General features: G+C 39.6%; 1 protein-coding gene across 1 annotated transcript; it reads left to right on the plus strand.

The window, feature by feature from the left end:
* The first annotated feature begins 5,170 nt into the window (after window positions 1-5,170).
* Window positions 5,171-7,750, plus strand: apoeb (apolipoprotein Eb). Its single transcript, XM_044360326.1, has 5 exons — window positions 5,171-5,237; window positions 5,545-5,610; window positions 5,705-5,858; window positions 6,132-6,410; window positions 6,505-7,750. Exons 2-5 carry the CDS (start codon window positions 5,568-5,570, stop codon window positions 6,848-6,850), a joined length of 822 nt encoding a protein of 273 aa, XP_044216261.1. The 5' UTR covers window positions 5,171-5,237; window positions 5,545-5,567; the 3' UTR covers window positions 6,851-7,750.
* Window positions 7,751-11,293: the final 3,543 nt, after the last annotated feature.

The raw sequence follows: 11,293 nt of genomic DNA on the forward strand, positions 1-11,293 counted from the left end.
CTTGTCAGTCTGTTGTTGTTACTGTTATTGACAAAGTCAATGTAAAATTACAACTGTGTGTTGGTAAGGTTTGAGGATACCCAATGTTTTCTTTACAAACATATCATTTTTGATAGGCAAGAGATTACAATATATCTGTCAAATTTAAACGAAAAATAAATGAAGGAAGGAAAAAAAAGAAATACAGTTACACACATCATTACCTAAATGTGGACACTGTCTCCAATGTGGTCATTTATACCAATGAAATTTAATAATTTGATGATCTAAATTAGCTTTAAATATATATATATATATTACAGTTTTTAGTTTTAGATTTTCTTTTTTACTAAGTAGATATCTCATACTGTACATAAAAACATGAGAAACAGGGGTTATGTTGTTGGATGTGGTTTTTCACACTTGAGTGCCATCTGGTGAACATAGAGAGTCACTTCATATGTACAGTATATTCATGCAGATATGGGCAAGATAGTAGATTTTAACACTAGAAATTAGCTTTTTTCACTATTCACAGTCACAAGCAAACAGAAAACCTTTTATCTAACCCCACATAAAAATCTGTGGGGAACACATCGCGTCTTGTTTGTTCAGCGTCTGGTTGCAAAATCTCGCCCCCCCCCTGCCACGCCCCTGTAAGATTCAGTTGTGGGTCCTGGACAGGGCATGTTCAGTTTTGCTCCTGCAAGTCTGGAAGTTCATAAACACATCCTGCTTTCACCTTGTTTTTTAGTTTTCCTTTTGTGCCTCCATCCCTGCTGCCAGATCGCTCCCACGCTGTCTTACCCAGTGGCAAACAACATTCCTCTGTTCTGCCCCCAGCTGTCACAGGCTCTGCACACCGTTAACCCTCCAAGCACACACAGCTCTGCTTTCTTATCATGTCTGCTTGTGTAAGGGTTTTTGGCTATATTCTGAATCTGGATGTTTTAAAGTTAAAATTTGCAATATCTCTCATGATAAATGAATGTAAGTTTTTTTTTACTTATCATGTAACAAGTATTTTTTAATAATTATTCCCACTACAATTATATCTACAACAGTTAAAACATGATGAACTGGGGGTTATGAACCTGGAATTAACATTATTTATGTCGATAAAGTTCATAGAGCCTGAAAAAGAAAAACAAGAAGTTACTTTTAAGTATTTCCCAATCAGACAGCAGACAAAAGACAGGAAAATGAAGAAGAAAAATGACTACAATAACAAAAATCTTTACTTTACTTTAGATCACTTCTCATAACTGTGTTTGTAAAAAAAAAACTATACAGTTAAATCTTTGTCATTCTATCATTCAGATATATTTACACATCTAAGGACATTGATTTATTAAAACATGAAATTGTTGGAGAAGAAAAAAAGATGTCTACCAGCACCTCTAAGGGTCAGTAATTAACATGTTACATTGCACTTGTTTAATCCATACAAAAACCAAAGGTGTATTTTTTTTTAAGCTTTTGGACAGAGCCAGGTTTGTTTCCCCCTGCTTCCAGTCTTTGCACTAAACTATTACATTTAGATACTTGAACGATATCAATCTACTCATCTAACCCTCGGCAAGACAGTTAATACATGTATTTTACTAAATGTCAAACTGTTCCTTTAATTAGATGCCATTTACACTGATTTCAATACTTGAGTACTAAATACTCATAACAGTAATCTGTGAACATGAAGGAACATTTTGTCCAACCCACCAAGTTTCTGCACAGCTTGAACCACTTAGTAGACACTTGGCCTGAAAGAAAACTGTTAGCTTGCCCTCTCACTCTGAGCATTGTACAGCGAGTGATATAGAAGGCAGGAATCTGACTCAAGGTTACTTTAGCTGATGGATAAACACTGGCTGCTGCATCCATCAAACCCTTGACCCCTTTATTACAGAAAGACGGTGCAATAAACTCAGCTGCCACGGTAGCCTTACTCAGGCATTTGGCTCTGCCGACCCACATCCCCATCAGCTGATACCACTCTGACTCAGAACCCGGTGATGGGGCATATGCTGCAAGAAAAATACTAAATTCTGAACTTGAACATCCAGTTCAACAGCTTTTAACCCACAGACAGTAACTGCAGTAACCTTGCTGACTCAACTAAACAGATGTTTTCCTGTGAAGTGCTGACCGGAGGGGTGAGATCATTCAGACTTAACCAAAAAAACAAATTCCTTAAACAGCTTCAGGAGAACGGCATCATCAGGCTGGGGTTACTTTAGTTCACACCACCCAAAGATGCCCTTTCACACACTCTCTCCTGATAGACATTGTACATTGCTTCTGTTGTTGTGAAATAAAACGAAAAGCTGATGTACTTAAGATGACTATGTCACATATTTTACTGTATTATTTCATGGTTCTTCTTGATTCTCTCTGTTTCACTTCTCCATCTGCCTTCTGTCTCTTTGTCCTGATGGCCCTGCAACAGAAGTTTGTGAAATCTGAGATCAGATGGATAACAGACCCTCCTAAAGAATGTGAAAAAAAAAGCTGCTGCATGACATTGTTTTGCAGAGACTGATGGAATTTAATTACTGATCTTGATTTGTTTGTGTGTTTGAACTGGATCGGACTTGTTATCTGAACATACTGTATCTTTCTCTGTTTGACACACCTTCTGTAGTGACACACACTATTGTGTTGGTAAACCAAGGTCAAAGGTCTTCGATGTTATTTTAGCAGAAATGCGAGACCTAAATATATTGAGTTTAAACTGGAAATTTGAATAACATGTTTCATCTCATTGACGACAAAAGAAAAAAAAACATTCATTTATTCATTACAAGATACAGGTAATGAACTTTTCTAGGCCTTCCAGTCACTAAACAGATAGTGGACACCTTTGGGTTATCACACACTGATGTTATCATGTTCTCCCACTAATTACCTGACCAAGCCAACCCATTTAAACTTTGTTCCTGTTCAAAGTTAAGTTGTGTTTCTGTGAAAATGACAGAGAAATCTGTTACGTTGACAACAAAGAAGTCAAGTCCTAAAGGGCAAAGGTCATTATACATGGGCAGAAGAAGGACTTGATAGAGAAAAAAACTTCAGATTGATCATAAATAATGACAGCAAAAACACACATTGCTTTGTAATTTGTAAAATTACTGCTTTATCTAAAAACAAGTCATTTTCCAGTTAATCATACCACCAAAAATAACAAAACACACCCGGTAAAGTATGAGAGGAGTGACCACTGACAACAGCTTTATTTAAAGAATTTTTCTACACAACATGAAACCTACATCTACAGTTATTGTGATTGATTTCACAGTTTTTAGAGTTGGAATCAGTTATGGTTGAGGTATTAAAGTATTTGTTGATGATAGCGAAGTATGTGTTTGATTCCCTGCCAGTGGATAATTTATCCTTAATAGCAGCAAGACAATAACAGGTCTGTCTGATGGAGGTTTGGGTCCAATAAAAATATACACCAGGGCTCATAATAGCTATGTTTTGCCACTAAACAAACATGTGTTGCCCAATGCTGGAGTCAACACTTGCACTCTTAAAGCATCAAACTTCCCCTTTCCTATGCCAATTTCAAAATCCTGGAAATTTCTATCTTCTGTGAAAGGTAGCACTTGTTATGTATAACCTACAACATAAAAACAGAATTAAGTTCAGTTCTTTTCCTGAGTTTGTGTTATATACTTCCTTTGTTCAGTGTACTCCCACAGTTTTTTTGTTACAGGTAATATAATAGTTTATGTTCTCTGTATTTTATGATATGTAATCCTTCTTTTGTTCAGTGGGCTTGCTGTACTTGAGTGTCCCCAAGTCCTAACATGCCCATCTTGTTGTGCGTACCTTTATTTGTTCTTCAGACACTTACTGGTAATCTATAGCTTTACTTTATTCAGATACAGAAAATGCAATTAAGTGCATATGATCTAGACAAAGAAAGTCACATTTGCTACACTCACCATTTGGATTATGAGAATAGGTAGTCATGCAAAGGTGCCATGTGTTGGGGGTTGTGTGTCTGTCTGGGATGGATAAGTGAGGTGTCAAAAGAGCATTTAGATTAAAATGCTCATGTGAAAAGGCTAATTTACATACTGGCGCCAGGAGGACTTACATTCAAATGAGATCACTTGGTGATAAGGATCAGAGAAAAGCCTGAAAAGTAACACCAAACCTGTAAAAATCAGCAGTGGTGGATCCATTCAAGTCTTATACTAGAGTAAAAGTAGCAAGAACACCATGTACAGAGTAAATTACAGTAATAAAACAAAATGTACTTGAGTATCAACAGATTTCACTGGTTAAATTTAAGTTACTGGTACACATTTTTGATGTATTGATGAATCTGTAATGACTTGTTGGATAGTTTATTCTAAATAATGCCTATTAGACTGAAAACTACAATGTCTCTCACTTAGATGTAGTGGAGTATATGCAGTGAAGTACTGTACAATTTTAGGGTACTTGGACCTTACTTCATTTTTGTGCATATTTTATACTTCTACTTCACGACAATTCAGAGGAAAATGTTGTGATTTATATCCCATATTTTACAGCTATAGTTATTTTTTATTGTTATAACTTAAACTACCCAACAGTAGTTTGTAGTAGCTTCACGCCCACCAGCTACAACATGAAAATACTGCTCACACAGTATTCCATCAGTAATGATAATCCAATAATATGATATACAATAATATACCACAGAGAGGGATATTCAGTGGCACAGTGATGCTGTACAGTTAATTAATAAGTTGTTACTTATATTTTTACATGAGTAAAGTTTTGAAAGCTGCACTTTTACTTAGCCTATGGAGTATTTCTACATTGCGGAATTGCAACTTTTACCGAAGTGAAAGATGTGAATAAACGTGAATAAAGCAGCATATGATGTTGCTACTTTCTACCTTTGGCACATTATTGTTGTTCAAGGTTTGTCACTGTAATTGTGCAAACAACATAAAGGGAAAATACATTTTTCGTGACGCTGGACGGGAAACGTTTACCCCTTTATTCACACTGGCTGCCAGATTGCTCAATCACCCCTTTAAAACTGTGCAAACCGGTGAGAACTTCGGACGCGGTGTTGGTAACACGTTGCGTGGAAGGAAACAGGATTCTGTACAGACAAATCATCAGCACCACGTGAACGCGTGCGCGCACGAGCCGGCACTCCCCCCGGTAGCACGCGCAGCAGCAGCAGCCTCCTGGGACTGTATAAAAGCCCTCGGTCACCGTTTAGGGAGCACGGAGGAAGCTCAACCTCTCAGGTGAGTAGAAGGACAGCGTGCAGAGATGACTTTCTAAAAACTTTCTTTAATACTTCGGATTTAATGCTAGCTCATACAACTTACTTTCTGCTAGTTACCAGTGTGTTAAATGCAAATACATTAACTTAAATTGTAGTTTCTAAAAAATAACACTTTATTTTTCCATTGGGATTAATAAGGTACTCTATCTAAAAGCCAGTGAAGGGATTTAAAATGTGACAAAATGTAACGTTGTTACCTTGTGAAATTGAAAAACCCTGCTACATCTGTTCCTAACCTCTTTCTTTTTTAAAAATTTACTTCACAGGTGTATCTGTCTGTCCAACTACCATGAAGGCCGTAGCTCTGATCCTTGCTTTGGCAGTCATCACTGGTAAGTGCACTGCTAGTCAAGGAATTAAAACATCATGTTTTATTGGATGTGTGCCTGTGAATTTATCCATGCTTTCCACATGTGCCCATAATAGGCTGCAATGCCCGTGCTGTGCGCCAGGCAGATGCCACCCCAAACCGCTGGGAGGAATCTGTGGATCGTTTCTGGCAGTATGTCTCTGAACTGAACCAACAAGCCGATGGAGTTGTGGAGACCCTCAAGACCTCTCAGCTCACCAGAGAGCTAGAGTAAGTGAATCAAAGTGCTTGAGAGATGGCTTGTCCTACACAATTTATCTTGTCCTTTTCAGAATCCAACCTTTCTCCTCTATCATCTGTGCACTCAATACTCTCCTTATTTTCCAGTACTTTTCTTCCACTTGTGCTCTGGTGTTTTTTCCAGATCTCCCATTTCCCCTTCTTTGTTCATGCATTTCTGTCAACCCTTATTTCCACAACCTGTATATATCTACAATCTCATCCTCACACTCATGTTTGACCATCTTGTTTTTCTGTTTGTAGCACTCTGATCACCGACACCATGGCAGAGCTGACAGCATACAAAGATGAAATCCAGACCAAGGTCACTGAGGCCTCCACTGGCCAGCTGTCCGAGGACCTGCAGCTTCTGGCCAACAAACTGCAAAAGGACATGCTTGATGCCAAGGAGCGCAGCACTGAGTATCTGGGTGAGCTCAAGACCATGATGGAGCAGAACACCGATGATGTCCGCAGCCGCATCAGCACCTACACCCACAAGCTGAAGAAACGCCTGAACAAGGACACTGAGGAGATCCGCAAGTAAGTTGGGTGGAAGCTTTCAGACTTTTAACTCTTTCTACTCTTTGTCAATGTGAAACCTAAATATCTCTGCCTCTTTTTTCTTCACCACCAGCACTGTGGCCACCTACTTGGGTGAGCTCCAGTCCCGCACCTCCCAGAACCTGGATGCTGTGAAGGAGCGCGTTGAGCCCTACGTCAATCAGGCCAGTGACACAGCCACCAAGAAGCTGTCCGACATCTCTGTCATGCTGAAGAGCCAGGCTGAGGGTCTGGGCCAGCAGCTGGAGACCCAGGCTGAGGGCCTGAAGACCCAACTGGAGGCCACTGCCCAGGACCTGCGCACCTCCCTGGAAGGCAAGATCGACGAGCTGACCGAGTTGTTCTCCCCCTATGCCACCCAGATCCGTGAGCAGGTTGAGAGCATCATAGACAAGGTCAAGGAGACCGCCAGTGCCTAAAGACTCTGAGGGTTTTTTAAAGGGTTTTAGATGGTTTTTGGTCCACTGTTTGTTATAGAAAGAGGGAGGTATAAACCACTGATTTCTTAATACCCTGGAAAAGAGAGGGGAAGTGGGAGTTGAGAGTTACTGACAATATCTTCATTTGGGTGCTCTAGTGTTCAGTTTAAGGGAGTTGGTGAGAGGAAGGAGGCAGGGTGAAGTGCATCGTTTATAGAACAGTCAGCAGATATTACTTACTATTACTCAAACTTATGTTTGAGTTCTATCTTCTGCATAGTCAACCTCTCTTCTTCTCCTATCATCTCCCTTGATTACTGAAGACAAGAGCCACAGCCAACAACAGCCTTTACTACATAAACAACACAGACAATTATTTGTAATATGCTTCTCTTTTCTACTTTTTAATTAACTGCTCTAGCTGTCTACACCCCCCAAGGTTTTTGTACTGAGTTTCCTACATTTTGTTTGGTTGTAAATATAACTGCTGAGTTTGAGCCTCATAGGCAAGAGTTTCCAGCCTGCATCATCCCTAAATGCACCAAACACAAGAGTCTTTCATTTCAATAAATGCACTGAATGATGTCAAAAGATGAGGGCACACACAGTTATGTGTCTACTACTTTTTCAAACGGTGACATTGGACCACTAAAGTGTCCTTCTGTATTGTCTGCATTTCCTGTTGTTATGCTTCACAGGGAAGTGGAATGTAAAATGACTTGATGCAGTTATGACAATCAGTAAGTTGTAAAGTGTAAATGCCGCCTGTCTGTGTTCTTCAGTCTGACTAGAGTGTCCCTTGTGTTTCACATGTCATATGCCGACCATGCTGCTCGCTAAAGTGTGCTGCTTGTGGTTGCAGCTGAACTGTGCTGAGTGAATAAAGAACCCAAAAAAAGATGCTCTGTTTCCATTGTTTGTCTCTCTGATCAAACATTAAAAGAGTAATATATTATTTAAGATGAGGTTCAGTTACAGTAACAATTGGAGACTCCACAAAGCTGTAGGTGATCCACTATTACATTTAGGACATTTAGTCTCTTAGCACTATAGAAAATGTCTAAAATACCCTTTAAGAGAATCTAATCTAATTAAAGGCTTTGACAAAATGTCCTGAAATTATCATCTTAAGCAACTTCTTTTTTTATGAACTTAAAGCTCCCTAGTGCTTCACTGCTGCAACGTCACCCCTCATGTTCTTTTGTTCAGCAGTTATTACATAAGGTTAAGGTGGCTAATTATATAATGACATTTTCTAAAGCTTGTGGCCCCTCTGAACCCCTTTCCACCTACCCCCTGACACATACACGTCAAAACAGAGGCCCACCTTTCTTTGCTGAACTCTCTGTAACTTACTGTTCCTACAGCAAGTAATTCATCTAAAAAGGGTGTTCTTTTGCTCCCTCTCTGTACCTGTACTCCACCCCCCGCCCCCCAACCCTCAACCTACTGTTTCTCTAGTCCAGACTTGTTAAGATCTGCTCTCAGATTCCTTTCCCTTGATCCCAACAGGCATTTGGGAACATTCTGTGCCCCTGATTGAATTCTCTGTATGGTGACCCTCTATCTTCTCTAACTTTATCTTGGCTTGTTTCAAATGATAAGGCACGCATCAGTGCATTTCAATACATGTACCCTAAGGGAGATTCATTCATGCACACAAACACTTTGCAGACAGTGTGCCAAAATGCATGTACACATATATAGTATGCCTGCATACAGGAACATGTGTGCCATCAAAACGTGCAGTATGGGAATCCTGGTGGCACTAAGATGCATATCATCAAACTTCATGTCATACCCCCCCCCCCCCTCCATGTTTCCTGTCTGTCAGCTATTAAATAAAAGCAAAAATGCCAGACAAATCTTTAGAAAACTTTCTGTAAATTACTTTTGGCTTTTCTGTTTTAGCAGTCATTAGAAAGCATATCTGTCCTTTAAGAAAAAGTTTCAATGGCACTAAATACAAAGGATGTCCAAGATTTTGGATTTTCAGCTTGATACACATCTGGACCAACCTGAGGGGAAAAGATGGCCATGAATGCCCTTAGAAAGAGTTTTAAAAGTTATGCTTATCAAACACAGCAGGATTTTTTCTTTGAAGTGCAGAGCAGAGGCCAGTAGAGGACACCATTTGTCCCTTGTTCATCTTCTCTCCTCTCCTCTGACCCCTCCACTTGAATCCATGCTGCACAAAGATGCAGCTGTGTTTTCTTTTTGGAAGATTAAGTAAACTACATTTGCCTCATAAAGAAACACACACTCTGCAAGCTTCAAGAACAGAACACACATTTAATTGCAGAGCTGGTAACTACTGAAGAATAACTTGCTGGAGTGTGCAGTGAAGATACAAATATAAAATGTGAACTCATAAATTGACAACTAGAATTGATGTAATATGATTGATGCTTGCTGTGTGATTTTTAATTGGGGCGTCACTGTGGCCTACAGGCGTACCATGTCACCTCCACATGGTTTGAATCTGACTGGGGACCTTTGTTGCATGTCATCTCCCTCTCTTTTCCAACTCTCTAGTGCATGCTATTGGAAAGAAAATTCCCCAAAACATATACTTAGAACAGTGTTCATAAATTGTATGTATATGTAGAATAACATTTAACTGATTGTACATCAGTGTGCTTCTAAAAATGTTTAAATTTTTCATTAATTTAAGCTGTTTTTCATCTCTACAAAACAACCTCAAGGTATAATTAAAACAAAAAAAACATGTTAACCATTTTATGTCTGTGTCACAGGGCATTGCATATAAAGTGAAAGAATGACTAACTCTATGACTAGACGTTTGTCCCCTATGATATCACTCCTTTTCAGGAACCAGTGATTATTTCGAAACTCCCTTTAACAGACAAGTGAAACTCCTACATTAAACTGTTGTTGCAGGATCAGTCATGGATGGTAAAAACCAGAAAAACCACAAGTATCATGCTAGTTCAGCACTTCTGCTCCATCTGGTCCTATAGAGTGTCTGCACTCTGAGTACTGCCCAGCAACAACAACGAAAAAGTCCCAGCATACTACCAGGTGCTAGCTAGCCCATGACTGCTAGTAACCTCTCCAAAAACACCCCTGCAGAGATTTTACCTCCTATTACAACCTCCTCTCTTCTCTCCATCCTTTTCCTCCCCTTCAGTGCTGGCACACAACTTCAGTCACCACAGGGGTTCTTGGCCAAACACAAAAACAGCATTTTTGTAAGCTTGTTATTGCAAATTGGGAGCACGGAAGACGTGCACTTTCACGCCCTATGCCTCCTACAATTATTCAAGAGGAGCTTATATGCACGCAAGCACAAGCTCATACATAAACCCACTGGCCACTTCATGACAAAAGAAATGGAGATTAAGTCTTTCAAAGGTAATGTGTGAATGTTGAGGCATGTGAAGGCTCATTTAACTCAATTGTATGCTATTCACCATAGCAATAGCACCTTATAGGCCAAGACATCAGCAATAAATGGGCAATTGGTCCTTTTGCAGAAAACTTCTTGCAGTGCAAACAGATATGTTAAGCAGCAATGAAGCCTTCACATCCTCAGACACAGACTTCCTGGCTATTAGGTCACAGTCGTAAAGAGGGGTAACTGCAGTTCATCACACTGTACTGTTTTTCTGTTGCATGCTAACTTACAGGATGGACCACATAGGGCTCTGTCTGACTTACTTCCCTTTTAAGAAGGGGAAGGTCTGGATAAGAGAAGCATCAAATGAGGCAATGAAATTCAGTAGAGCGGTAAATGTAAAAATATGCCAAAACAGAATAGGACATTGCAGAAAAAGCAGTCTGCTTGACAGTGCAAGCTATTTTATCTGCTGTCTGTGGCACATCAGTGACTTCTACCCTGTAAGCAAAACTCACAAGGCAACATTTAGAAATGTAGGTCTTAGGGTATGTGGGATAATGTTTAATCAACGATTGAAGGAACCGTTAATGAAAAGAAGTACACGCAAGAAAAACTAAGGAAGATTGTAATTTGACTAAAAATCATAATGATTTTAAGAATGTGCATCATGTTCACAAACAGTCAAGCCGAGGACAGTCTAATGTGACCCTGTAGCAAAGTCAGTCTCAGCACTTAAATCCAGTTCCTTGAAATCAAAAGCTTTATTACCCATTAATGACACAAGGTCGATGCTTGGCCAAGAGTTCAGGTCCAAAGGACCTTCCAACTGGTCATGTCTATTGGTAACTATGCTATCAGCGCTGAACTATGCTCCTTCTAAATCACATTTCACTTTATTCAATTGACACCATTGTTTCCGAGGGATAAACTCTGACCCCTTACAGAAGCGTATCCCTCAACATCATCACCCAGCTCAGTACTGTTCTTTATCATTTTGATTTCATTAGACAGTAAATGTGTAACAGGGCCTGATTTCTGATATTAAAATGATCAGCTGTTTAAACCACCACTACCACCTCACC

Source organism: Thunnus albacares, chromosome 8 (assembly GCF_914725855.1).
Source record: "Thunnus albacares chromosome 8, fThuAlb1.1, whole genome shotgun sequence".
NCBI lineage: Eukaryota > Metazoa > Chordata > Actinopteri > Scombriformes > Scombridae > Thunnus > Thunnus albacares.